The following is a 27,315-nucleotide window of genomic DNA, read 5'->3' on the forward strand; positions in this document are numbered from 1 at the left end:
GGGGCGTGGAGCACCTGCGCTGTTCCTTGCAAAATCAAACCCTTTTTCTCCGCTTTCTCCCCATACTGAGTGCACGCTCCGTGTACGCACACCCACATCCATCGCAACGGAGTCCTGAGCTCTCCTGGGCTCTCCACATCCTCCTGTGTCACGTAACCATGGTGAGCGGTTAAACCAGGAGCTGCCGTTTCAGGGAGTGCATGGAAGAGCAGGTAATGGCCTTTGTGACTGGCCTTATCTCTGTGCCTGATACAGATGCACCCATAAATCATCGTAAAATGTGGTACGCAGGGGAAAACAGCCGCCTCCTGCCCTCTGCTTAGTTCCTGGAGCTTGAAAGCTGATTAAGAATCACTTACTTAAGTTTCAGGGTTTCAGGTGATACTACCAGGGCAAACGCTCGCCTCAACTGCCCATTAAAGTTTCAATTTACGTACCTTGCACAGAGCCGTAGGGCCGGGGTGTGAGCTCCTGGAATGACCTCTGTTAGCAGCCAGTCAGTTCATTAAATAGTAAAGAGCCGAACAATTTCCAGCTAAATAGCACACCGAGCATCCTTATTTCATTTCCTGTTTTTAAAGGACATATAAATTATTTACTAATGTGCTTAAAGTCCTTTAAGTGAATCCAGGCGGTGAAGCAAAATCTTGTTTGCCAGGGCAGATGCCCAAAGGGAAGTGTCAGAGTGATGGACCCATTTGTGAACAGCCGCTAAAACACTGCCAACAATTTATCAGCTTTAATGGAGGTAACGGGCCAGGATTACGATCAAGTCAGGCTGGTGGGCTGGACTTCTGCATTTTGGTAACGGCTCGCTGCAATTTACAGGTTAAGTCCGGAAAGTTTCTGGTGCAGAACTTTTTTAAGTTTGCCCATTTGTAAGTTTAGGGATTTTGTTTCTCAAGCCTTGTCACTTGAAAACTTTCACCACGTTCTCACATGTGCGCCGTCTCCTCCTGGAGATTCACACACACGTTTCCAGAGCCGTGTTTCACTAGACCACAGTTATTCATCCTTAGCATAGACCTAAGCTGTTTCTGCCCCAGTTTCAATCCTGCTCTTGGATTCCTTTAGCTGGCTGCAGGGAAGGGGACAGGATTGGGGCAGCTGAATGCTGTCTCTGCCTGGAAATACAGCATCCTTTCCCCTCCCTATGCTGCAGGATCGTGCCACCTTCCACTGCTGGACTTAGTCCATGTTCTTGCCAAGCCAAGAAACACTAAATCCTCCTGCGTGTGAAATGTTTACAGAAGGCCTGTAAACGTGGCCCTGACTCCTGCTCCTCCTGGCCGTGTTTCCACTCCATCTCGCCCTGTTCTCACGGCTTCCTCGGGCTGCTACATACAGGAAGGGGCTCACCGGAGCAGCGCTTGGGCTTCCCGTAAGGCAATCGGCTCCAGGGGGGCAGGACACAGACCTCAGGAACTTTTCCAGAGCTGCCAGAGAGTTGTGAGTAACTCGGTGAGGGGATTTTTAACAGACATGGCAGTTCAACCCGAACAGTAGCAGCTTCTACAACTGCAGCAATAAACTATAATACTCCGTCTCTTGCAAAAAAAACTCCCGAGTCAGACTTTACAAATGCTTTACAACTGGTGCTTGCCATTCATCATATCTCTGCTCTCCAGGACTGGTTTCCGTTGATTTAATGCAAACTATCTCATCTTGTCCATCTCTACCCTGGGTTTTATTTTCCACAGCTACTTGCTGGGAAAATTCATTAACTCTGTGGTGTGTCTGATGGAATTGCTGGTTGTAGGGGTGGTGATTTGGATGTTTTTCTTTTCTAGGCCTCTGACTCCTGTACAAAAAGGTGGTGGGATGTGGGTTTAACTTGAAGCATTAACCTTGGTCTTGTTTCTTGGTGTCACAGCAGGGTCTGGGAGCTTTACACGGGGATTAGGCTCTCAGGAGTGTGGGACAGGCAGCCTGTTCCTCTGAGGATGGTGATGGCCCAGTTTTGGGACTGCTCACAGGCCACGTGGAGACAGCAGCATCCTACGGACACAAGGTTGGGTAGGTGCGTCAAGCTGATGCGTCTCGTGCCCTGTCCTGGCACCCGGCCCTCGTCCTGGCTGGGCAGAACTGACAGAAACAAGTTTGAATGATGTGTCTGACCAGATATTCATCCAAGTAGGTATTTCGTATCGCTCGTGCTCACGTTACTCTGCTTCAGGGGAGTGGCTCCTTTTGCAACGGAACACTCCACGAGGAGGTTGCTCGGTACCCTCCGTTAGGGAGATGAAGACAGCTTCTGCCCTTGGCTTCTTGTATACGTGAACCTGGTCCCCTCCTCTGGTCCTGGCAGCACTGGGCTGCCGTGATGCAGGTCCCAGCCCGCAGCAGGGCCTCAGCTTGGGCTGAGGTTTCTGCTCCATTTCCCATAGCAGGCATTCTCCCCTGGGACCCCACCCCATTACAGGAGAGCTTCCTCGCTGCTGAGAAATGTGGTTGGGAGGTGACTGGCATAACTGCATTTTATTTTTTATCTTCTTTAGATGATTTGGTGATTCCTGTAATAGTGATCATCAGATTTATTGCTGCTGGAGGCAGCTCTTTCCTTGCAGAGGCCATCTCAGTCCTCCACAGCTCTTCCTTGCCGTTCCTCAGGCCTGCACATGACTGGGGTCTGGTGAGCCCCGTAGTGGGCCTCGGTCCAGTGTTACAGGTCCGGGAGTCTCTGCCCTGACAGCGCAGGGTTGTAATATACCATCTTACCGGGAGACAGCTAACCCTAGGGAGCCTGTCTGGTCTCAGTCAGTAGATTTATATCCAGACGGATCCCTCTGAGCAGCCACCCTTTCCTTTAGCACCAGCTCCATCTCCTGCTGCCCACAGCTGCAAGGAGAAAAGCTCATCTGCTCTGAAAGGGGTAATTTTAGAGGCAGGAGTGACATCCCTCCAACACCCCAAAAAGCTTTTTGGGGAAGGAAGTGCGTCCTCAGAGCCAGAGCTCAGAAGAGTCCAGAGCTCTTGAGGGGCTCTTTCGGGGTGGATGGAGATGACGTCTCTGCCAAGGCTGTCGAAATCCCCCCGTAGCGTGGCCCCAAGGACTGTGCCACAGCTTGTTTTTGCAGGGAGAGAAATGGGAAGAAACGGGCTCCCGATGCTTAGCCAAAGAGATGATGTCCTGTCCTGGGTGGGGACCCAGCTCGTAACCCAAAATCCCACAGGTGTCTGAGCTCGAGGGACCACAGGGCTGAGGTTTTACCTCGCCTCCCTCCCTCTTGCAAAGTTCAGTTTGCATCTTGCTCTGTGAGGCTGGATTGGGCCGCAGCTGCCCCGTGTCGCTGGCCTGTGCTTCTGCCCGTACCAATCTGTCCGGGTGAGGTTTTGATGACCCCAAGGCTGTTCCCTGATGCCTTCTTCCTTTGCAGAGCCAGCACAGTCCTTGGGTGCCTGCAGGATCTCCCTGCAGTGCCAGCGTCATTTTGCCGCATGAAAGCAGCAGCAGCAGCAACAGCAGTCGGGGACCTTCCCAGCAGGACATTTGCTCCCAACTCCACCTTTCGCCATTGCCCAGGGAAAGCACAGGGTATCCCAAAATCCAGCGTGCCTGCAAGCCAGGAAAGCCGCCGGCTGTCCTGGCCCCTTCACTGCGAAGGGCTGCCAGGCCCTCCTGGATGCTCTGAATAGGAGCCAGGTTCCCGGGGAGAAAACGCTGGGATGCCGGCTTAATTGAGCCTGTTCAATGGCCTTCGGCAGCCATAAACCATGCCGCTGTCTGGGCAATGAAAGGAGCTGGGGGGAGGCAGGACAGCTCCTGATTCCCGAACCTGCTCCAAGCCGGCATCCCCCACAGCGAGGAAACCTGCTGCTAATCCCGCCTTGGCACCTGCAAAGGGCCCTCGGTGGGGGCGCGGGGGCGGGGGGGGGTCCCTGGTGCCACCAAATGCCACATTCCAGGGGTAACATCCCTCCTGTGCATCCCCTGCTTTTGCTCCTGCCTATGGCTGTGAAAGGGAACCTGTTTTGCAAGCGCAAGAGGAGATCCAAGTGCTGCATGCCAGAGTGGGGGCTGCAGCGGGGCTTTTAATGCCAATGGGGGCCAGATGGAATGCCAAGGGTGCCCATCCTGTGCCTGGGAGCCAGGCAGAGGGTCCTGACTGGAGCCATAGCCGGTGGCTGTATCGTGGCAGCCTACGGGGACTAACCCCGGGTCCTCAGCAGTGGAGCGAGGCCAGGCTCTGCCGCAGAGCTTGGATCGCTGGTGCCTTCCTGACCAGCCGCATTTATCCCACTCCCAGAAGATGGGGGAGAATACTCTGGGGATGCAGATGGGGACCTTTAACTTCTGCTGCCACAGCCCCAAGGGTTTCCCTGTCCACCCGGGGCTCTGGAGACAAAGGGAGCTCCTTTCCCTGGGGCGAGGCAGCCCCTGCCCTCTCGTGGCTGCCTTCACCAAACAGCGGCTGGGAAATGGGGGACAGCAGTCCCCGAGGATGGCCACCCCTTCCCCTGCTCCCTCTGGCCCCAGAAACCTGAGCAACAGCCGCTCCCGTTCTGGGGTTTACGGATGGTCCTGGGCCCGATGCAGATCCGAGCCACCCACTGGCCTCTCTGGGGCTGGGAAGTTACCAGGGCCCTTTGCTTTTCTGGACCAGATTTGAGCTCTCCGGGGTGAGGGGTGCAGGCATGTCACAGCTTTTTTCAGGATGCTGCCAGCCTCCATTTCAGCTGGGATGGACTGGAGGTGAATCCATCCCCGTTTGGCTGCAAACAGCGTTTCGGAGCATCACCATGTATCTCTGGGAGCTGCGCTGGCCAGCTTGGGCTGCAGATGGGGATGGCTGGAGCTGAGGGAGGAATCCCACGTTGCTATTTGTGGAAGGGACTGAAATGTTCCCGACTGTAAAGGCTGCAGCTCGGAGCCCGCTGGCTTAGCCAGGCCACGTCGGGGGGGAAAGGGGACATTCTCTTGCTGCCTAACGCCACCGAGGCCCCTGCTTTGTACCAGGGTGCAGCTTGACCCTGGCTCCGTTTGTCAATGCTGACCCTGAAATGCTGACACAACACATAGTTTCTCCTTAATAGGGCATGGAAAAGGCGATGCATTTCAGGGCCAGGCTTTTTGCTAATGCTGTGCCTTTCCCTGTCTTTATGTGATCCAGAAATACATTGGCTGAGCCCCTCCTGGGTAAACTCAGCCTAAAAAAAAGATGATCTTGGGCAGATACTTCCTGCTCTGGAAGTATCGTGGTCCCAAGCTGGAAACCAGCAAATAGTGGATTTTGTGCAGGTTAGGAGGGTCTTTTCCCAGAAATTGTTTGAGATCCTGGTTAATGGGGTCTTGGGTTTAGATCCCTGCACAGAGACACCCTCAGCTCCAGGCCAGTTCTCCAGAGCCTGTGTCTGATGGTCTGGCATTACCCTGGAGTGAGGACCTCAAACGCAGATGTCCCCTCAACTCCGGCACAGTGCTGGGACTGTGGGTTCCCCCAAGTGCCACCTCAAACCTGACCACCTTCATGGTCTTTTGAGCAAGATGTTCCTGCCTGGCCCTATCCCCATCCCCCTGCCGCAATTTGCTGCCCTCTCTTTGATGCTCACAGGCTGCTGTGGAGCTGGGCTGGAGCAGGGAAACGAGCAGGGCTTTAAATAACCTCCCCCAAAATATATGTGTGTTTGTGTTGGATCGTTTCTGGGAGCTGGTTCACAGCCGGGCTCCAGAAACAGCGGGATGGGCCAGGGAGGGGGGAAAGAAGGGGCAGGGGTGAGGGGGGAAAGAAGGGGCAGGGGTGAGGGAGGAAAGAGGGGCACTCCTCTAAGCCTCTGTGCTGCCAGGGAAAATGCGATACTGCACCATGCTGGAAGAAAAAAGAAAAGCTTTCCTCGGAGCTGAGATTTCTCTTGCTCATCTTGTGTCTCAGTGATGGGCTGGGGAAGGGTCATGTGTGCACTCATGCTTGTTTGCATCCACTGCAGAAACACTGTGTTGGTCAGCCCTATGGTCCGTCCAGATGGATTAGGGATGTTCGAGGTACATCCCTGGCCTGTTGGCTTTAGTATCTCCTCATAAGGTGGCTACCCTGTTCCCTTTTCCTACCTGCTTTAAATCCCGGGCATCCTCCTGAACTCCCCTGCAGCTCTGCCACAGCTCCATGTAGCCCAGCGACCCCAGCTCTTCCAGAGGATGATGCTCAGTAGGTCCCTCTGAGGGGTCAGTTCAGAAAGCACGGTGCAGAGCAACCTGCAGGCTTAGATGGGGGGACAAAAATTAGGGTGCCATACACCCAGGACAATTTGTTGCAGGTATAGGCTTGGATGAAGTATCAGTGTCGATTTATACAGTGCTAGGAAGGGACCAGAGCCTCTTCTGCCATCTGGACGTGAGTTGGCTTTGTCTGTGTCCAGGGATGCAGCTGGAGAAGAACACCAGGAGCTGACAGAGTGCCTAAGCAGGTATTTCTGTCCACACTACATCAGCCCCGTCTGAGCCCTGGGCCCCCAGTGTCCCCCAAATCCATCCATGGTCAACCTGGCTCCAGCCTGGTCACAGCCTCAGTCCCTGGGGGAGAGATTGGGAAGAGATCGATGGAGCTGTGGCTCCTAATTTTGGCCAAGAGGAAGTCCCTGTTGAGAACAGCACTGCTGGGGTCTGTGGACAGTAACTGGCACTTGAGGAGCACGGAGATGAAAGGAGAGAGGATGGGGCCACCAGAGGTTGTTGAGGTCAGTGTGTTTTGGCAGCCCAAGAGAGAGGGAGGAGAGTGGAAGCAGAGGACAGCGGGCACAACCAGAGCAGGAAAGGGGAATGGGGTGAGGGACAGCCTGTCCTGCTGTATCCCTTCTCTCTGGAGAGATCGTAGCTCTCTGCAGAGGGTGGGGAGAGAGGTCGAAGGGTGGAGGGTGAGGGACAGCCAAGCTTGGACAGACCCAGGGAGAGGGGAAGGAGTTGGCTGAGGGCAAGGCGTGATGGTTGGACACACCAGGAGTGAAAGGTGTTTGGTGACAAGAGGGGATGCAAGTCCCTCACTGGCAGCTGTCCTTGCAAAGTGGACCGTGGGCTGCTCTGGACAGGCTCTGTTTCGCAGATGTCTCCGTCATCCCTTAAATCGTGGACAAATGAATCCCTGGGGAAGAGAGAAGAGGGAGGAGAGGAGAGACACGAAGCTTTTCCCACCCTGGAAACCGTCTCCACTGACATCTAGTGGCAAAACAATTAAAATAGTCTTTTCCTTGGTAGAGACCTGGCTCCTCCAGGCACTGCTGCCTCCCCCCTGCTCCCCCCGGGGCGATGCTGGGGTGGGTGTTTGAAGGAGAGGTGTTTTACCAGCGCTGTACTGGTCACACTGGTATTCCCTGCATGGTTTGCCTGGCTATGTCTCAATGAGGCAGCAAAGCGGTGCCGAAAAACACGGGCTCCAAAACACATTTGTTGGTGCAATGATGCTGTTAAGGGGGCCCTGGTGGGGTTTGGCCCAGGAGTTTGTGGCCACCCTGTTTGGGAGAGAGCTTAAACAGTTGGACGAGGGGTGGGTTGTGTCAGACACCCTCAGCCACGCATCCACAGGTGGATTCAGAGCGGGTGGCGGAGGTCCCACTCTGTTCTCTGTCCTCCCTTCAAGGGTTGGTACCAGCTCCAGAGCAGAGGTGCCTTCTTCACACCTCGCTGTTCTCACAGTGATGCTGATTGCTGCCCGGCACGTTTATGGGGACCTGCTCTTTGCTCATCAGCTTTGCATGACCTGAGCAGTCCAGCCCAAAAACGGAGGCAGTGTGAGAGGTGGCTGCCAGGCAGACCAGCCTGTGGCAATGCCTCTTGGTGGGGACACAGGGACGATCAACCAACTAATTTTGAACCACCACTGGCCCTAACCTGCAATCCACTACAGATTTTTTTTTCTGTAGCCAAAAGCCCAAAGAAAACTGAAATGACAACAAACCTGTTTGCAGCAAACACCCAGCTCCCACGGCCTTTGTCTGCTTGTCGTGGGAGGACCACGAACTTTCTGAGCCTGCTCATCTTCTCAAAGCTTGTGTGGGTTGGTAGATCTTGACCACATTTTATGTTTCTCAGGTTGAGTCCCAACCTGCATAGCTTACTTTACAGAGAGGTGCTCCCAGACCCGTAAGCATCCCAGCTCTGACCCTCTCCCAGGTCCCCTTTACTCTTTTGGAGTCAGAGGATCAGATGTACCCAGTGGGCACACCACAGATTTATTTAGAGCTGTGAAATGATGGTCTCCCATTTCTTCTTTTGTTGCACAGGCCCCTGTGTCATCCATGTAAAGAGCAGAGCTGTGCAACGCCCCTGCCTTCGCCCATGGCTGCTCAGTTTCTATAAAGCCTCTGGCAAGGCTTTCCATGAGGAGCTTTACTGAAAGCCAAGCAGCTCATTTCAACCTTTTTGCCCTTATCCCCCTATCTTCCAGCTCCCTTCTGGGAGGTTTGCAAGGCTGGACTTCCCTTTGCTGACTCTTCCCAAACAGACCATATTTACCTGCTAGCGTGCAGGTATTTTCAAGTATCAATTCTACCCATTATTATTATTATTATTTCTTATTGAAATGGCACAACGAAACCCCTGTAATCTCTAAACCTTTAAAAAAAAAAATTGCCGCTTTCCCCATCTTCGGCCACCACAGACGTTTCAAGCGAGAAATCCCATCTTGCTATTACTAATTTAACCCAGTGTCCAGACTGCAGAGGTGATGATACCATCGTAGGAGAAAAAAAACCCACAGAAGATATGCCCTGGAGCTGCAATTGTCCTGTTTACTGAATCATTTGTCTTGCAGCAAGGCGTAAGGACCACTGCCCTGTTGCTTGAGATGCAGCATATATACAGTAGCAAAGACCTGCACTAGCTTTAAGTTTACCGTTAGCTATCATCCATATTTACAGTTAACTATCAATAGTTAATAGCTATTGTTAAAATTCACATAAAGCAGCAAATTACTGACTAACGGTACAGCATCCTCTGCCAGCCAAGACTCCTGATGGTTCCCTGGAAATAACCAAATAGCCTGTCTGTGATTTTCACACCTTTTTCCTGATGGGTGTTTCCTGCATCTGTGGCTGCCTAAAAAAAAACGTTAAAACCACAGAAGCAGCCTGTTAGGAGGGGGCTCTGCTGCTCCCCTCACCTCCCACCGGCCCTAGAGCTGTGCTCCCCTCATGCCTGGGGTGGCAGGCCGCAGTGCCGTGAGGGGAAGGCCTCTTTACTACGGGAGCGGGCCTCCAGGTAGGAAATCGGGGTGAATTATCATGCTGCTAACTCCTGTGCCCGTTTATACCGGTTTTATAGCCCTTTTAACGCCGACTGTTGGCCTTCACAGCAGCCTGGCGTTTTCCCGCCCATTGACAGCGATAGGGTTAAGCCTCCCCAACATGGCGGCGCGCCAGCGCTCCAGGAAGACTACATTTCCCATCGGCCCCCGCCTGCCAGCCCACGTGATCTCTCCGGCCCAATGGGGAGCGGCGGAAGGCAGATATAGCCCTCCCTCCAGGGCCCGCTCCCTCCTTTCCGCCGGGCGGCGCGGCTCAAGATGGCGGTGCAGATCTCCAAGAAGCGCAAGGTGAGGGCGGCGGCCCGGCTCGCCGCGGCTGCGGGGCGCCTCCATATCGGCGGGGTCGCGCTGGGAGCGGCCCCGGGCCTCACCGGGGCGGGGCGGCGGCGAGGGGATGGCGGCGGATGCGGGAGGATGGCGGCGGATGCGGCTCGGCGGCCCGGCGGAGAACATGGCGGCGGCGGGAGGCCGGGGTGAGGGAGCGCGCGGGGGGCCCTGCGCGGGGGGCCCCGGGGCGGGGACCAGTCATGATTCCCCCTCGGAGCCCTGCGTGGGTCTTGCACAGGGCTTGTGAGCACGGGAGAGGCAGGTTGGGGTTGTGCTGAGGGGCGCGGAGCGGTGCTGGAAGCTGATGAACTTGATTGTTTTTTCCCTTTTTTTAGCGGAAAGAGTTTGGGCTTGGTGACTTCCTGCTTCTGTGGGTCAGAGGGGCCGGGAGGGTGCAGGGCTCTGCCTGTCTTGGAGAGGGAGGGAGGCTTGGGCCCTGTGCGCTGTCAGGGTGGAAGTGGGAGCCCTAGCAGCAGGCCCCTGTGGGGCTGGTAGAGGGATGTGACCCTTCTAATTATTGTACCTAAATTCATAGCATCAAAGTACCACCGCAAGACATAGCAGAGAGCTATGATTTCAGCCTTCAGCATGAAGTGTGGCTGTAGCGAGGGGTGGATCAGGCAGTGGTGTACACTCCTGCTAGAAGTGAATTGTCTCTGTGAACTTCAGGGGAGATGCTGTTGTTTCTCCCCACTGCTGCTTCCTCTCCGTGAGGGGAGAGGCTGCCAGTCTGCACGATGGTCCCAGGGATGAACTGCACCCAAACTCAGAATGTGAAAATCTTGTGTTCAGGCTGAGCACATGAACAGAGCTTGAGTTGGTCCATTTGTTTTTTAGTTTGTCGCTGACGGTATCTTCAAAGCTGAGCTGAATGAGTTTCTGACTCGTGAACTGGCTGAAGATGGGTACTCTGGAGTAGAAGTCCGGGTCACTCCAACCAGGACTGAGATTATCATACTTGCCACCAGGTAACTGAGATGATGCTGTTGACTCACAGGTGCTGTGCAAGGCTGTAAGGGATGTTGCTGTAGGCTGAAGCTTAAAGTGGTAAATATTAGGGGAAACTACTTGAGAAAGAGATCCTGAGATGATTTTTAGTGATACAGCAGTGTTAAAACCCCTGAACTAAATTAGAAGCTCTTTGGGGCGTTTACAGGCTCAGACGTGGAGACAGTTTCTCAGTCATACTGTACTTTTTTTTCCAGAACTCAGAATGTCCTGGGTGAGAAGGGGCGCCGCATCCGGGAGCTGACGGCTGTCGTGCAGAAGAGGTTTGGATTCCCTGAGGGAAGCGTTGAGGTAAAACTATCTCGGTTAAAACAGTCATGCAGTTAGCTTTGTGCACTGTCTGGACGGTTTGACTTGGAGATCACTTGGAGCGTGTTTTACCTGTTCTCACAAAACACTTGCACTGAAATATAAAATGCTTTGCTATTTGTGGTATTTTGAGTGCTGTCACTTTGGCTGGTTTTCACTGATTTCCCAACAGGGAGGATGCAGGTAAAACTTTTTAAACTTACCTGTAAATATTTTATAGAGAATGTTGCTGTCCCAATATTGAGGTGAGAAGCAGTCTAACAGCATAATGTTTGGTATTTGTACGTTACCATTACTCTTATTAAATTCATAATGCTTCTGTCCTTATAAAGAAACTGTTTTGGTGTGGAAGCACCTGTCAGATTTTTGAGTGTGATACTGTAATGAATTAGGCAGTAAAGTGTCACAACAGTGATTTCCTGCTTTCTTAATGTTTAAAATCTGGTGCCCTTACTAGTACTTTCCTCAAAAACAAATTAGGTGAGGGGGCAGAAGGTGGTGTCTGGGGTGGTGCTCACATTTATTCCTGCTTGGCTGGTGTTGCTGGACCACATTATACAGTGAACATTGCTGATTATCTCCAGCAAATGCTTAAACATACTGAATGGCACAAACCCTCACAGAGCGGAATATCATGTGCACGATTTTCAATGTCTCGTGCTTCTGAAGTATCAGACTTTGGTCTCTTGGAGGTGTTAGATGAAATACACCTCACTCTCCCAGATTTCAAAAATCAAACCTTTTCCGAGGCTTGATTTTAAGACTTAAGCAGACATGTAACTGATGTGTTCTAAAAACTGTGTCTCAAGCGAAGTTCTTGTGATTGTCTGGATACTTCTCTCCAGTGATACCTAATGTTTTGGGACTGTTCGAAGCAGCAACTCTTTGAGACTGCACTAGAGATGTTTTAATAGCCTCCTGACTTTCAGTGGAGTGTCATTAGTCTGTCTCAGCTCTGCCACGCGTAGGAGACATGCACCAGAGGAGTTCAAGTAGTGTAGTGTCTGAGGATAAAGCTTCTGCATGTGTATGTGGAAGGACTAACTGAACTGGGTGTGTAGGGGATGGGGCACAGAGTAGTATGAAGCTCCTGTGTTCTGTTAAATTAGAAGTATCTTGAAATACACCCCTGTTTCTGAGTTTACTTCTTTTCCTTTGTAGCTCTATGCTGAGAAGGTGGCCACGAGAGGTCTGTGCGCAATTGCTCAGGCAGAGTCCCTGCGGTACAAGCTTCTGGGAGGTTTAGCAGTGCGTCGGTGAGTAGAGCAAGTTGAATGTGATGGCACAGTGAGGAAATGTGGGATTCAAGTATCATTTAAAAAAAACCTCCTTGCCAACTCTTCTGTAGTTTACAAATTTACCCTAGTAATGCTGCACTTGGAGAGGGCAGTTCGGATTTCTGATAACCCTGCCATATACAAGCTTTTTGTTCAGTACACTGTTACTTTTGGTAGTAATTGCTAGATAATGTATTTCAGAAGTAAATGCTGAAGTCTTAGAGTAGATGCGATCACAAGTTGTCTGGCTGGTGTGCATAAAGCTTGCATTTATTTCTTTGTGAATAAATGGTGGGTGGAGGAGTAAAACACAATTTCAAGCTTTCTGGCTGAATTGTAGTTCAGGTGACAGTGGCCTTGCTTCTCAGGTTCCTTCGGTGATGATAAGATGACGAGTCAGAAGTGGGTGGCTCTTGTTGTGGTACCTCTGCAGTGTCATGTTCTGTGATGCTGCCTGTGGTTCTTCAGCAGGAGCATCCTGTCATCATTGAACGATTTAGAGGCATTTGTCTGAGAAGGGATGGGGAGCTGCACTCCTGACGTGGGTGTGTTGGCCACCTTCAGCTGTGGAGCTGCTTTTGTGTCACAAAGTATGTGTACTTGTCACTGTTCCCACAACGTTTCAAGGAGGATAAGTCATAAGAGTTTTGTTAGGCTGGGTTTGACAGTGCTAAAACGGTGCGATAATTTTTGCTGTTTTGCGTAGCGTAGACAGAGCTTTGGTTGCACGGGTGTGTGTTCGGAAGGCTTTTTACAAACAAAAGTTGAAGTGTGATTGCCTGTACTTGAAATTGGGGTAAAATGCCTCCACAAAGCCATGTAGATTTGGCAGAGTGGGAGTAAGACTGTGGCTGTTGCTGCTCTCTCCCTGCAGAGCCTGCTATGGTGTCCTCCGCTTCATCATGGAGAGCGGTGCCAAGGGTTGTGAGGTGGTTGTGTCCGGCAAACTCAGAGGTCAGCGTGCCAAGTCCATGAAGTTTGTGGATGGCTTGATGATCCACAGTGGGGACCCGGTGAATTACTACGTCGACACAGCTGTGCGTCACGTCCTTCTCCGGCAGGGTGAGTGGCTGGGATGCAGATCCCTTTGCAGATCTGTTGGTTCCTTCTCTCGGTGCTTCAGAGCCAGAAGATCTTAACTCCTGGCATCCCTGGCCTGCAGGTTGGAGGTTTCCCTCTGTCACCTGTGTGGTGGTAATTCACATGATTTTGATGCACTGCTGATCTTGCAGAGTGGTTCAGTTGTGCTACCACTAGTTGTTCTGACTCTGAAAATCTGTTGTTTTCTTCGGCTTTTGCAACTAAGCTCTCACTGTGGAGTTTGCACATTAGGTCTGAAGTAGAACTTTATTTGCATTTGTGTATGGGAGTGGGAAATGGAGAAGGGGCCTTCAGCAGAATTTTATGTAGTCATCCCAGGTCATTTGCTTTTCCAGATACTGACTTGTGTCCTGTGGCCTCTGGAGCTGGTAGCAAGACAACTAACTGACAAATCAAGCACATGTTGACTAGGTTCAGGAGCTGTTGACAGTTTGGGTTCTGGCTTTCTTGACTCCCAGGGAGTAGGCAGACAGAACATGGGTACCTCAAGACCCATGAAAAAACAAATGTCAGACAGTTTTCCCCCATTGCTGTGCTCTGTCAGGTCTTCCGAGATGAACCAGCCAAGCCTGCTTACACTTGTCCTTTCCCCTGATAAAACACAGGTGACTTCTGCATCTTAATTGGCTTTGGGTCACTTAATTGCAGAACACCTCATGTAGGGATACAGCATAGACAAAGCTATTCTCCACCTTCCCTTCGGTGATGATACGATGACGAGTCAGAAGGGATGTCCTTGTGTCATTGCAGCCTGTTCAGTGCCATGTTCTGTGGTGCTGTGCTAAGGCTGCCTTGTGCAGGATGTCCTACTCACTGGATGATTTAGAGGCATTTGTCTGAGAAGGGATGCAATTTCCTTGGAAAGTGAGCTGAGTTATCCCGGGAAAGCCAGGGTTTAAAAACCATGGCATGACTTAAGGATATAGCACGTTTTCATCATAGTCCCAGGTTGCAGTTAGCAAAGGAAATGAATTGGATAAAGGTAAACACGCTGATGTAAATTCACAATAACTAGATTTTTAAGCTATAGCACATCTGTGTTAATCAGGTTGCGTCTTCAGTGTTGTCAGGAGATGGTTTTGGTGCATATTTTGTAACCTTGGGGCTTGTCACTACTGTATGTGTGCTTGATATTTTGTGTGGAATGAACATGTCTGCGTTGTGCTGTCACTCTTTGCAGGAGTACTGGGGATCAAAGTAAAGATTATGTTGCCCTGGGACCCAAGTGGAAAGATTGGCCCCAAAAAGCCTCTGCCAGACCATGTCAGCATTGTGGAACCCAAAGAAGAGATCTTGCCCACCACCCCCATTTCAGAGCAGAAAGGTGGCAAACCAGAACAGCCAGCTATGCCTCAGCCGGTTCCCACTGCGTGAGGGGTAAGTGCCTGTGAGCGGTGGGAGGTAGCTTTGGTGAGGGTCCATGCGGAAAAGGTGTCATGTCACCAAAAAAGCTGTCAGGTAGCTGGGGTACTGGGAAGAAAAGCTGCTGCATTGTACCGGGTACAGCGATCGGCTGGCTTGGGTTTGGAGTATTGCCCTGGATGAAGAGGCATGGTTTAAGGCACGCTGCAAAGCAACTAAGCACACCCTTCAGTGAAGATGAGATGACGAGTCTGAAAGGGAATGTCCTTGTCCAAGTGCCCTGTTGCGTGTTGTGTTCTACAGCATGGATTTGGGGACCTTGGGTCACAATTTGAGTGACTTAGAGGCATTTGTCTGAGAAGGGTTCAGTGCCTTGGATGTTTTCACATTGTACCACCTGCTACCAGTGTGCAGTTGGCAGCACAGGGTATGTATTCCTCAAGCTGTAAATGTACTGGGATCCAGTTTGGGATAGGCTTAGAAGCCAGTAACATTGAGCACAATGTGTAGGCTAGTTTTGTAAGTAAATAATCAAGCTTTGAAATCCTGTCTTCCTGAATGAGTAGCTTCTAAGACAGAAATTGATAGCTTGAAATTGTCGTGAGACCTGCTCCGGGTTGTTCCCAGTGAAAATGTGCAACTTGCTGCTTTTAAAAGTTTGCTCGCTTTCTCTAATCGGAGCAGCAGGAGGCACAGGGCCTAAGGCCTCTTCCAGAAGACTTCCTTAGCTGCTAGTGAAAGCCAGGCTGCGTTGTTCTCCAACTGAAGCTGGCCTTGTGTGAACAGGGAGAGAGTTCAGGGAGTTTGCAGGGCCACAGTGAAACAAGGGAATCTGCTCCTGTGGGGAAAAGGGGGATCATTGGCTAAGATGCAAGTGAGAGATGCCTTTTAATTTGAAAACTTGGTGTCTGTTTGTTTGTTCAGTGTTTTGGGTAGGAGAATGGTTACGGGAAATGGTTTGCTACCATCTTACTCAGTATTTTGTTTTTCGTTGTAGGGTTTGTAACATCTGCAACCAGAAGCTTGACTGTCCTGAAAACATCTCTTAATAAAATCACAAAAGACAGTGTTTGTGGAGGTGCTTTTTTTTGCAAGATGTATTCCAGGAAAGCCTTGCTCCCACCTTTGGTATGGAAGGAATTCCGCTGCATTTCTTCCAGCTTGTGTTACCCTTTTGGAGTGAATTTACCAGATCCTGATCTAAACAAAATGGGGACAAGATGCTGATTTCTAGGTAGAGCTGGAGCAGCAATCCAGTGTTTTAGAGGGTCATGACTAACACCCCATCAACAGGAGTAGTACTGGTAACTCTTCAGTCACATACCAGTCCCTTTCTCCGAGGTTTCTGGAAGAGGGAGCTTTATTAGCAATGTCCGAAGCAGTTGCGGTAGTTTATGCCTTTCTGGCTTCAACTGAAGTGTTACTGTATTCTACTAAATGCTTTTTTCACCTCTGTACATCCATTTCCCTTGTCACTGAAAAGATGTTCACTATGTGACTTTCAGGGCTGTAGATCGTATAGGAACATTATAGCGCCTGTTAGGGTCAGGTAACCTTAGTTGGTGGAGATATGGGGTGAGACAAACTTCTGAGTAGGTATTTACACATTAGTTGGGGGGAGAAAAAAAGTGTACACTCTGGATTTCAAACCACCTGTCCTAAGCTTTGAGATGGAAATGTATTTAAGTGATTGGGGAAAAAGTTCTCTTCCTTTGAGGCTTGAGACAGTCCATTAATTTGTTGCTGTATTAATAACTGGCTTTAATGAGTTCTAGGTAACATAGGTAGATGCTGAAGTTGATAATAGATGACACGGCTACTTACGCTATTGAAGTGCATAGTCTGTACGCAGGGATGTGTTTTCACTTCTGTTCCGTTGCTGTATGAATTACTTTTGATGCTGTTCTTGTCTGCTGCAGTCAAGCTAAAGCCCTGTAGCTGAAGCAGTGAGATTGAGCATTTGGTTAAGTTTCAGGCAGAGATTCTAGTTCTGTCAGCTCCTTTCCCAGTGTTTTTCAAAGTCCAGTGCAGTAATGGGAAGAGTCTGTTATGCACCTCATAAGGGATCATGTTGTGTGCGGGATCAAGGCTGTGTTTTCTTCAGGTTTTGAGAAACTCAGAACCTGTTTGTTCACTAACAAAAATCGTACAAACCTGCAAAATTTGCTAGTTAGGAATAGCTTTTACATCCAGATTTCCATTTTCAGGAGGCTTCTCTGCAGGAGCTAGGCAGGTATCTTAGGAACTGGAATTTCAAACCGATGGTGTCAGGAACTGGTCTGTCTGGCAGCGTGTGTGGATGTGTGAGCCTCAGCCTTCCTGTTCCCAGCTTCTCTGGCAGGCCTCCTGGAAAGCCGGCCTGGCAGGGTGCTGGCTGGGAAGCTGCTGAAGTCTGTCAGAGACAGATGTGCCTTCTCAGGGTGTCAGAGAATGAATCTGATTTCAGGTTTCTGTGCATATCTTTTCAGTGGAAGGCTTTAAAAAAAGTCAGTACATGTTAAATGTTAGAGTAAGTAATACCAACATTAATTTTTAATATGAATTTGAATTTTGAAAAAAAAAATTCCCCAAAAAAGGTGACAGACCAGCTTTGTCACTTTGTAGGAGCAGGGAATGTGTGAAAACTGGAAGGCCTGAAGCAGTAGAAGGGTGACACAGAGTGCAAGGCCTTGCATATTCTATCTAAATTCTTCGAAGTCCCTATGTACTAGATGACGATTGCTGGAAATTTCTCCTGCAGTCCTCCAGTGAAGGCTGGCTTTCCTGGAGATCGCTCAACTTTCTTTCTGGTTTAGAGCCCTCCAACCTGGTCCATCAGCTTATTAATCTCAGTGCTGATCACTGGTAGAATCAAGAGATGTTTAGTTGCTTGTGTATAAGATCAAGAGATGTGCAAGCAGTGTGTTTAAGAGCGGTATTGCTGTACCTCTCTTCTTGCTAGGTCCATCATGTTGTGAGAAGTTGAGGACAACATCAAGGATTACCGATCTGGTGTGACCCCACCTGCAGCACTGCGTCCAGCTCTGGGGCCCTCAGCACAGGGAAGACATGGACCTGTGGGAGCGGGTCCAGAGGAGGGTCACGAAGATGATCAGAGGGCTGGAACAGCTCTGCTGTGAGGACAGGCTGAGAGGGTTGGGGTTGTTCAGCCTGGAGAAGAGAAGGCTCCGGGGAGACCTTCTTGTGGCCTTTCAGTACTTAAAGGGGGCTTACAGGAAAGGTGGGGACAGGCTTTTTAGCAGGGTCTGCAGCGGTAAGACAAGGGGTTTTAATGGTTTTAAACCAAAAGAGGGGAGATTCAGACTAGACAATAAGGAAGAAATGTTTTAGGATGATGTTGGTGAGACACTGGCACAGGTTTCCTGGAGAGGTGGCAGATGCCCCATCCCTGGAAACATTCCAGGTCAGGTTGGACGCGGCTCTGAGCAACCTGATCTAGTTGGAGATGTCCCTGCCCATGGCAGGGGGTTGGACTGGGTGACCTTTAAACCCAAACCATTCTATCATTCTATGATTATCCCATAATGGTCAAGGTTTGCACGTGTGAACTGAATACCTTTCTAGCATGCATGGTTGGAGTATGCCACCACCATGAACTGTTTGAAGAAGCTGCTAAAGGAGAGTTAGGAGGCTCATTCAGTTCCCTGTGTCTTGAGGGTGCTGTCTTCCCTAGGATGAAAACCACGAGTATTTAAAGCTGCTTGCAAGACGAGCTGGGGGTAGGATGGGCTCAGGAGCTCTGGAAAGCTTTTAACTTACTTGCAGTGTTGCTGTTCCAGGTTGATGGTGATCCTGGGCTGCCATGGTTAGTGCTGGAGATGGCTGCTGTAATTTTGTGCAGTGAAAGACACTGATCCAGCACCCAGTGCTTTTTCAGTCTGTGAGGAGCTCCATGTGGATGCGTGTGCCTGCCCGTCCCAGACACGTGCTATTTTGGCACAGGGAAAAGGGGAGATATCTGTGGCTTTAGTTTTGCTCGTGACTGAGTGGCAGAAGGTTGCATGCTTGAATGGACAGCAGGTTCATCCCTTTCCAGCAGTGGAAGGACATGGGCCAGCAGGGTCTGACAATGCTGAATTTTCCAAGATTTAGCTGTGTTCCCACTGCGATGGTGTAGGTTCTTGTGGTTCTTTTTCCTCGATCTCAACTGGATCCCAGCTAGAGAAGCTTTGGGTTGTAGGGTCAGGACGGCTGGTCCCTGTGGCAAACAGCTCAGTTTTATTCCTATGCTGCCATATTTTCTTTTTAACTGAGCCATTTGCTGCTCTGTTAAATGTCAGAGCAGGGGAGGGCAGTAGGTTCTCTTACCTGTGAAGCATTAAAGATGCTGGATACTTGCAGTTTCGGGAGAAAAATTTTTAAAAGTGAAGTGAAAAGCTGACCTGCTAATAGTATTCCTTTCCCATGATGGACGTGTCATGGGAATTCATCTGTTGCTGCTTGTTAAGTGTAATTTTTGTCTGTAACTACCAGATTAAGAAAGGTGTATTGGATTTAAGGATGGCAAGGAACCTCTCCAAGGTCTTTTAAGAGTATTTTGTCTCCACCCACACCCTGCAAGTGACTGTGGCTGCCAGAGGTTCATTGAAAAAGTTTTATTGCAAAATTATACAACTGTTATTGTGTGGTACAAGAACAGACAATAAAAGCCATCTGACACCTGCATCCCCACGATGCAAATTATTCACAATATCCCACAGTGTGTTCTTGTCTTGCCCACCCCTTTTACCCCTCCCCCCATCCTCCATAACGTGCAACAGCGTGTGGGTTTCAGTGCGCTGATTCACTGGGTAGTGTCTAGCATACACACTGGGCTTTAGGCTTCCTGTGCATTTGGGTACATCCTTGTGGATTGCCTCCTACCTCCCAACACGGTGGGGAAAGCACCTGGGAATATGATCTGGGAAGAGGCTTAAGGGCAAGAATCTCCCATTCCAGCTGGCTTGGATAGGAATTAGGGCAGGCGAGCTTTTCTGCAATTGTGTAACCTCGCAAACCTGGAGAAGTCATGGTCAGGTCAAACTTGGGGGTGCAAGCTGCTGCATTTTTCCTTGTAGGAAACACCTAGTAAGAGACTTCGTAGTTGTAGCTTAATAAATAAGTGGAAATAGTGTATGGTCTGAGAAAATGCAGTATTGGGCTTCTGTGTAGCAACCTGACAGTAAGTACATTGGCAGGGAAATAAAAACAAGGAAAAGCAATGCAGTCACTGTCCTTGCTGGTTTCAAATAACTGACACTTAGATTATGATGCACAGATTTCTCTCATTTCAATGACCTTGTCATTACTTGCTTGGTGGTGTCTCTCAGTGCGTAGCAAGGCTTACCTGACACATGCTTCAATGCTCATGGGACCGTATCGGTTACTTCTTTAAATAGTATTAACCTGATGATATCCCTTAAAGAGAAGATGCGAATAACCTCCAAGTCTAGGCTGGAGCAGGCTGTGAAACTTGCTAATTATCAGACATAAATACGAGTATAACTATAAACACATTTGGTTTTCAGTGTGCCCTTATCCAGGTCAGCCAACAGGGAGCTAAAGTATCATGGAGGAGAGGAGCTTCAGAAAAGGGTCATTAGGAAGTCAGGTAATGGCAGCTTTTAAAGCTTTGCATTTAAACAAAGTGGAAGTGAACTTGATCCACCTCACTGTGAGAAGCCAACAGGAGTCCCTTGGCATGCTATGGGAGCTGATGGGTACTAGAGCCCTGGTCATAATTGGGAGAACCTTCAAAGTGGTGACTATCTCTTTCCCAGCCCTCTGTGCTGATGCAGAAGCACCAAGAGAAGTGGAGTTCCTCTGTTTGCCTGCTACAAGATGTTTAATTCCAGGTGTTGGCCCAAGATCCCCTGAGGGGTGGAGCACAGCCATTTCTGTCATGCAAGAGTGCATAAGGGACCTCAGGTTTATCTTTCTAGAAGCCCATCTGCTCTTTGGCCTCTCTGCTGACACCCCTAAGCCACTTCTCTGTGAAGTATTGAGCAAAGCTGCACTTGGCTTTGCAGTGAGTGTTCTAGCTAAGTAGCTGACGACCTGCCATGGTTGAAGCATTTAAGTCATCCAGAGCAGGGTTAGGCAGGACGGAAGGATGTAACTCCATACAATCTCCGTTCTTACATGCTGTCATGGTCCTGCTCTGCTCCCAGGGCCATAGATGGGGCTGGACCGCAGAACTGGCCCTTTTGTGGTCTGTTGTATACCACTGAAGATAGGAGAGAGAAGCAAGGAAAAACTGCAAAGCAACCAGAGCAGCTCTGGTGTGGTGCTGCATAGCAAAGGAGAGAAACAAAGCAACAAAGGGAGAGAAAAGTAAGTGGCAGAGCTAAATGTGCAGAAGCATTTGAGATGGAAGGGTGGAGGGCTTGTGCCTTTGCAGGGCTGATGGTAGCAGCAAGGTACGTAGCAGGAGGCTTAACTCTAGTGCAGGGAGGAGCTAGGCATCAGCCTGAACATCTCAGCTGAGGATGCCAGTAGCTGAGACAGTGCATGCCAGTTCCCTTCCACTCCTGGTGACCCTCTTGTGCCAGGCTCCCCTCTTCCTCTCTCGAGGTGGGTTTGTGCAATAAGTACTTTGGGGTGAGGTAAAGTGTATGCTGGTTTCTCATCACAATGCACCCTGGTCTGAATAGCACCCATAGTTCGAGAAGGATACAAAATAAGTGTTTCCCCTTTTTTTGAAATCCCCCACTAAAAAACACACAAACCAAAGCTCTGGGGAAAAAAAAACCAAACTAACTACAACTCATCACGCATCTTGTCCCCTTTGGGCCTGATGAGCCTGCCGATGAAGAGAATGGAATTGGTTTTACTGTCCTTGATCATGAAGACGAAGGGGTGGTCAGCATAGAAGAGCTTGGGGTTCCTCATCTCCTCTCGGCCGTAGATGTCAGCATCGTAGGGGTTCCCTTCTGTGTCCCATTCAAGAGCGGCAGCGTGGAAGACGTTGGACAGGTAAAGGTCTTTCTTGCCAGAGATCTTTGACAAGTCAGCCTTGGTTTTGTCAATGGCTTCTGTCAGGCCCAGATCAGCCAAGTGTTTCTAGGAGGAGAAAAGAGGTCAGCAACCCTCCCAGAGATGATACAGTGCAATTCTTTCCAGCCATGGTTAGGCTACCTGCTGGAAAAAGGATGGCAGGCACAGATAACCCATCATCCCCCTATTTTCTCTCCCACCCCAAAGAACTTTAAGGCCCAACTGTTTTCTTCAAGGACCTCCTTTACCTGAAGGTCGTGGCTGACTTCCAGGACTACTTTAGGCAGCGAGATGGCCACTGATCTCTTCTTCATCTTGCCAGCCCAGGCCTTTAGCTGCTCCCTGTTCAGCAGTTTCTCAACCCTCTCCAGAGGCTCCACATGGTTTGGCATGATAAAGATCATGCTGGAGAGCTTATGAGCAAGTGGCATCTCTACCACCTGGAGCTTCTCTGTCTCATCATCGTAATAATTGTAGAGACCTTGAAATTAGAAGCAGAAAAGGGTGAGATGTGGAGCAGAGGCAAAGCTACCCACAACCTTGTTGTGAATTCACCCTGACCAGCAAGGGATGCGGGTCTGAACGCTGTTTTAGGAACTGCCTCAGCATTATTGGAGTTGGCAACAACTCAAAACTGTGGCTCTCATTTGCACGATGAGCTAGAATTTATTCCTAACAGCCAAGCACCCAATAGTGAACATGAATTCTCTCTGCTCACAGAGAGACTGAATCAGCAGAACAAGCACACCCTGCTTTGTTCTCTCTCACTTACTGCCTGTGAGGCAAAACAATCTTGGAAGCACTTGGTGGAGAACTGGGTAATGGAGCGGCAGTGAGCGTAACTCCGGTTGGTCTTGGCACGGGGCAGGAGATCTGCCACTCACCTGTGCGATGCATCATGGGAACTCCCACCGTGTAGGAACGGGTCACCATGAAGCCACGGTTGTCCACCATCTTATGATGGAACTTCTCATCCCAGTGAGCTACAGGAGAGAGAAATTCAGCTTGTGAGAAAAGGGAATGGGTGGTAATTTCACGCACAGTTCCTAACTACTTGCTCTGAAAAAGAGCGTGCCTCCAGTGGACCTAGGATTTGTTCACGTTCCCATTTAGTCTGCTATGTATCAGCTCAGGCTAGGTTTTGGGTCGCTTGTATCAAGAATTAAAGGTAGAACTTACGCTTGAAGAACATGGCATTGACAATGAGGGCCCCATCAGTTTTCTCAACATCCTTCGTGACCTCCGGGAGTTTCCCATCCGTGGTCTGGGCTGCCCACTCGTTAATGGACTTCAGGGCACTCCTCTTGTCTCGAAAGTTGATCTTGGAGTGCTCATAGTTGTAGTGTTTCTTGCTGTTCTTCACAAAGTCATCGGCGAAGTTGATCGAGGCAGGGCCATACAAGCGGTTGCCGATCTTCCAGGTGACGTTGCGGGCTGTGCTGTTGCTGACCTCGTTCAGGAGCTCAGACAACCCGCTGTGCACGTAGTCGTCATTCAGTTTGTCTGCACTGAGCACTGCCTTGGCTTGGGAGGCGGTTGCAGCCTTGCCCCCGAGGGACACGAGGCCGAGGGAAGAGGCCACGACCACGGGGGACAACAGGATGTTCTCCATGTTCTTGTCTTTCGCCATGGCATGGTAGAGGTTGAAGGCCAGCGTCGTGCTGCGGTCAGCCAGCGTTGTTGCCTTGTCACTCAGCTTCCTATCCTCCGAGGGCACAGCAGCAGCGAGGCCGCAGAGAGCGAACACCAGAATAATCCACATGGCTTCAGCAGTACCCAACACCTCTGAGGACCTGCTGGGCAAGAAGACCTCACTGTCAGCATGATTTAAGCCCTTCCTGGAGCATTCAGAGACCCCAGGGGCTCTTCCAGTGAAACCCATTCCTAGGCTCCAGTGACAGCCAGAGCATCTGCATTCAATGCTACACTTGGGGTACAACAATCCCAAGTCCACACTGGGCTTTCCCCTGAGCAACAACTGATCTTCAAGGGTCTAGGCTGCACTCCAGCATGCAGAGCCTGTGCATTTTGAATGAAAGCTTCCTTTTTAAGCAATTTTACTATATTACTCTATGTTCATATACAGTAAATGATTTAAGGAGGGGTCAGGGAATGGAAGCAACAGACACTGCTGTCCCCAGAGTCACAGGTCAAACCTCTGCCCTGGTCAGGAAAAGCTAAAAGCGGGATGTTTCTGCTGCCCAAGGGCCATGTAGCACAGTGCTGCCCGTCGATCCAGGGGCTATCCCGGTCAGTGTATGGCAGGGATTGTCCTCTCTGGGGACCCCAGCTCAGTACCCAAATGCTCAGCTTTCTAGACACTAGATGGAGCACATGAGCTTCCACCAAGCTATGTCAGAGAGGCCCCTTGAGAAGATCCAAGGCTGTCTGGTCAGCTCTGTGACTTAGTTTTGCCTGTACAGCCCTGCCAGGAAGGTAGTGGGGCAGAGGAAGGTGGTGGACCCCTCCTTTACCCCAGCAGAGCCCCCTCCCAATACGTTCATGCATTGAGTAGATGGCATCTCATCACAACATAGGTGCACCCATCCCCAGTGAGGGCATAGAGCTACTAGCTTCGATACATCTGCAGACTGACCAGTCCTAAATGCTGTGCCTGAAAGCTCTTTGGAGCTCATCCCACCTGCCTCCGAGGCTATAACCTGTCCCCAGACCTTCCCTCCTTCCTGACTTCACGCTGCTCACAGCAAACCCTCCTGATGGCAGATCCCCAGGGCTTAAATTCCACCTTCACGCCCAGCCAGTGTGAGCTTTTCCTCGGCAGGCTGCATCATGCCCAAGGCTACAGTGGAGTTGCTGCGTTCCTCGGTCCTCTCCTCCCACCCTGCTCCTGGCCAGCCTCAGAGGCTGCTCCTTGCATGCGGAGACAAGAAAGGGCTGCAACCGGGCAGCTTCAGGGTTAAAGCCAACAGAGCAGGAAGCGAAGGGCCCGCTGGGATTACATATGGAAGGAAACACGCCATAGCCCGAAGCAAAAGAGAGTGCGCAGTTGCACCAGGGACCCTTTGCTGGAGTGGGAATTACAGAGCCTCAGAGAGGGAGGCAATTTGTATCCTAAAATCCTTTTGGGACCAAGCCCTCCGTTGAGCCATCCCGGCTACCTAAGAGCAAAGACTTGTGCAACAGGCTCAAAACTGCCCTTGACGTGCTTTTAAGGCGCAGACAGCGTCGGGTGTGGCAAGCATTTAAAATCTGGGGGGTTTTCTTTTGTTTTTTTCTTCCCTTTTTTTTCTAAAGATACCTTGAAACTCTTTCATAGTGAGGTCAACGTTTGCCTTTTTCATTCTGAAAGAAAACAGATACATGGAGTAGTTCTCTTGCGAGCAACGGGCGGCCCACGCCGCTTACATCCTCAGCTTAAAAAAGGCTCATTACTTCAGAGACTGGCGAGAAATTTGGCCGGGCGCTCTGGGCTGCGATGAGTGACACATCCCGCGGCGGTGAGACAGAGAAATTTTGCCCATCCTTGGATTACGGCTGAGATTATTGGTGAATTCATAACCCAGGGTGAAAATAGAGGGAGCGTGGGGGAACGCGCGGCCGATAACATCCTCTCTTTGTGGTTGTACGGCCCAGCCCTGCAAGGGGACGCCCTGTGCCGACGTGGCATCCCACAGACCTCCTTGGGGCTGTCGGGGACCCGCTCTCCTGGCAGGGTTTGGAGGTGCCATCACCCACGACAGCCAGAGGCACGCACCCCTTCCAGGACTGTATTTCTCCCACGACCAGGACAAAGCCGCCGGACGGCGGCATGCGAGCAAAAGGCCATTTCCATGGCAGCAGAGGGACGTGACACTTGGTTAAGGCAGGCAGAAGGACAGGGTTAGTCAGCCTTGTCGCAGCGAGGCTGTAGCGAGAGCTCTCCCTCCCTCCCTGGGCTGGTGCCCAGGGTCCCGCAGGCTCCCAGGCTGGGCAGGAGCAGGGGCTGGAGGCTTTCTCCAACCAGGGCTGCTCCGGGACCACTTGGACCAAGTCGGTGCTTCCCTTATCCCCCTCTTCTCTTTCTTCACCCCCCGAAAGTTTCTCCTGGGTGCAAAACCAGGGTGCAGCTTCGCCGCAACCATCTCTAGCAAACTGGAGGTGGGGGGGGGGGGGGGGGGGGGGGAATCTTTTAATGTCTTTTCTCTAAAACCAGAGCCAGCTTGTGGGGCAGTCTGTACCCTCCATGTATCCCCAATCCCACCCCAATGCGACCTACCCCCCAGGCAATACCCCCCTCCCCAATGCAACCTACCCACCCATGCAACCCCCTTCCCCCATGCAATACCCCCCCTTCCCCAATCCCACCCCAATGCGACCTACCCCCCCCTGCAATCCCCTTCCCCCATGCAATACCTCCCCTTCCCCAATCCCACCCCAGTGCAACCTCCCCCCCATGCAACCCCCTTCCCCCATGCAATACCCCCCCAATCCCACCCCAATGCAACCTCCCCCCCATGCAACCCCCTTCCCCCATGCAATACCCCCCCCAATGCAACCCCCTCTCCCCATGCAATATCCCCCTCCCCAATCCCACCCCAATGCAACCTCCGCCCCATGCAACCCCCTTCCCCCATGCAATACCCCCCAATCCCACCCCAATGCAACCTACCCCCCCCATGCAATACCCCCCTCCCCATTCCCACCCCAATGCAACCTACTCCCCATGCAATAGTCCCCATGCAATACCCCTCCAATGCAACCTCCCCCCATGCAACCCCCTTCCCCCATGCAATACCCCCCCTAATCCCACCCCAATGCAACCTCCCCCCCATGCAATACCCCCCCAATGCAACCTACTCCCCATGCAATAGTCCCCATGCAATACCCCTCCCATGCAACCTCCCCCCCATGCAACCCCCTTCCCCCATGCAATACCCCCCCAATCCCACCCCAATGCAACCTCCCCCCCGTGCAATACCCCCCCCCGACTTCCCTGCCCTGTGGGGCCAGCCGGCAGCATGCAGGACCCCAAAAGAACAGCCGGCCTGCTGCAGTCTCAGCGCGGCCGCAGCCCTCCCTGGCAGCGGTCCTGCGAGCCCGCGCTGCCCGCACCCCCCTTACCTGCGGCGGTGCGGGGCTGGGGCGCTGCTTCGCTCCGCTCCCCTGTGCACCTCGCGGTCCCGCGGAGGGGGTATATAAGGGGCCGGGGAGAAACTTCTGGAAAGTTGGGAAAAAACCTCTCAGAAAACGCCTGGGGAGGGAGAGGAAGGGGAGGACCCGGTGGAGCTCTCCCGGCCGGCCGCCAATGGCAGGGAGCGCCCGGCCCCGCTGCGGCTGCAAGGGGGGGCGGGGGGGCCGCCTGCTCCCTCCGTCTGCCGGCCCGGCCGGGGCTGCCCCTCTGCCTGCCCCCGGGCAGGGCTGTGGCAGCCTCTCCCAAGCCCAAAGCGGTGCTTTTGCATTTTCACAGGGCTCTGGCCCATCTTATCTCCCCCCCTCCTGGCACCTCTTGAGGCTGGGTAGCTGTCGGTGCAAGAGGCGGGTGATTTATTTGTTTTTCCCGGGGTGTCATCCTCCGTGGAGTCAGGAGTGTTGCAAAGGGCTTCAGCCAGGACCGGAGCGGTCACAGCCAGCGCATCTTTAACATGGTTCGAGCCACATCTTGCCGTCTGAAATGTCCCCCCTGTTCGGTGACACCCAAGAGGACCTGCGTTCGCTCTGCAGCGACCTGATGGCCAAGTCACGGGCAGCTGGCGAACTTCCTCACATCCCTGTATCCCACAGAG

The 27,315-nt window shown here is 51.4% G+C and overlaps 2 protein-coding genes and 3 non-coding genes across 6 annotated transcripts; 4 read left to right on the plus strand and 1 right to left on the minus strand.

Annotated features, from left to right (window-relative positions):
- The first annotated feature begins 9,468 nt into the window (after nt 1-9,468).
- Nucleotides 9,469-15,683, plus strand: RPS3 (ribosomal protein S3). The gene is made up of 7 exons (XM_059836107.1): nt 9,469-9,521; nt 10,398-10,528; nt 10,766-10,859; nt 12,039-12,133; nt 13,029-13,216; nt 14,436-14,632; nt 15,615-15,683. Exons 1-6 carry the CDS (start codon nt 9,492-9,494, stop codon nt 14,627-14,629), a joined length of 732 nt encoding a protein of 243 aa, XP_059692090.1. The 5' UTR covers nt 9,469-9,491; the 3' UTR covers nt 14,630-14,632; nt 15,615-15,683.
- LOC132318736 (small nucleolar RNA SNORD15) lies at nt 12,527-12,673 on the plus strand. The gene has a single exon (XR_009484368.1). It is a non-coding gene; the product is annotated as a small nucleolar RNA SNORD15 (small nucleolar RNA).
- Nucleotides 13,953-14,100, plus strand: LOC132318734 (small nucleolar RNA SNORD15). Its single transcript, XR_009484367.1, has one exon. It is a non-coding gene; the product is annotated as a small nucleolar RNA SNORD15 (small nucleolar RNA).
- On the plus strand, nt 14,844-14,980 carry LOC132318737 (small nucleolar RNA SNORD15). The gene has a single exon (XR_009484369.1). It is a non-coding gene; the product is annotated as a small nucleolar RNA SNORD15 (small nucleolar RNA).
- A 3,514-nt stretch (nt 15,684-19,197) lies between the features above and the next one.
- SERPINH1 (serpin family H member 1) lies at nt 19,198-26,761 on the minus strand. 2 transcript variants are annotated; one of them, XM_059816124.1, is made up of 5 exons: nt 26,654-26,761; nt 22,772-23,385; nt 22,477-22,575; nt 21,841-22,073; nt 19,198-21,658 (listed from the first exon to the last, which is right to left on the minus strand). In XM_059816124.1, exons 2-5 carry the CDS (start codon nt 23,352-23,354, stop codon nt 21,356-21,358), a joined length of 1,218 nt encoding a protein of 405 aa, XP_059672107.1. In that variant the 5' UTR covers nt 23,355-23,385; nt 26,654-26,761; the 3' UTR covers nt 19,198-21,355. The 2 variants fall into 2 exon arrangements, with proteins under 2 accessions (XP_059672107.1, XP_059672101.1); XM_059816118.1 differs by having other exon boundaries at nt 22,772-23,388.
- Nucleotides 26,762-27,315: the final 554 nt, after the last annotated feature.

This window comes from Gavia stellata, chromosome 1 (genome assembly GCF_030936135.1).
Source record: "Gavia stellata isolate bGavSte3 chromosome 1, bGavSte3.hap2, whole genome shotgun sequence".
Lineage (NCBI taxonomy): Eukaryota > Metazoa > Chordata > Aves > Gaviiformes > Gaviidae > Gavia > Gavia stellata.

What these genes read in the sequence shown, in the direction of transcription:
- RPS3 (XM_059836107.1), top strand. Translation starts at nt 9,492, where the DNA reads ATGGCGGTGCAGATCTCCAAGAAGCGCAAG. An exon ending in ATTATCATACTTGCCACCAG is followed by an intron (nt 10,529 to 10,765) that starts GTAACTGAGATG and finishes TTTTTTTTCCAG; the next exon opens with AACTCAGAATGTCCTGGGTG. An exon ending in TCCCTGAGGGAAGCGTTGAG is followed by an intron (nt 10,860 to 12,038) that starts GTAAAACTATCT and finishes TTTCCTTTGTAG; the next exon opens with CTCTATGCTGAGAAGGTGGC.
- SERPINH1 (XM_059816124.1), bottom strand. Translation starts at nt 23,354, where the DNA reads ATGTGGATTATTCTGGTGTTCGCTCTCTGCGGCCTCGCTGCTGCTGTG. An exon ending in TCCCATGATGCATCGCACAG is followed by an intron (nt 22,074 to 22,476) that starts GTGAGTGGCAGA and finishes TCTAATTTCAAG; the next exon opens with GTCTCTACAATTATTACGAT. An exon ending in AAGTCAGCCACGACCTTCAG is followed by an intron (nt 21,659 to 21,840) that starts GTAAAGGAGGTC and finishes TTCTCCTCCTAG; the next exon opens with AAACACTTGGCTGATCTGGG.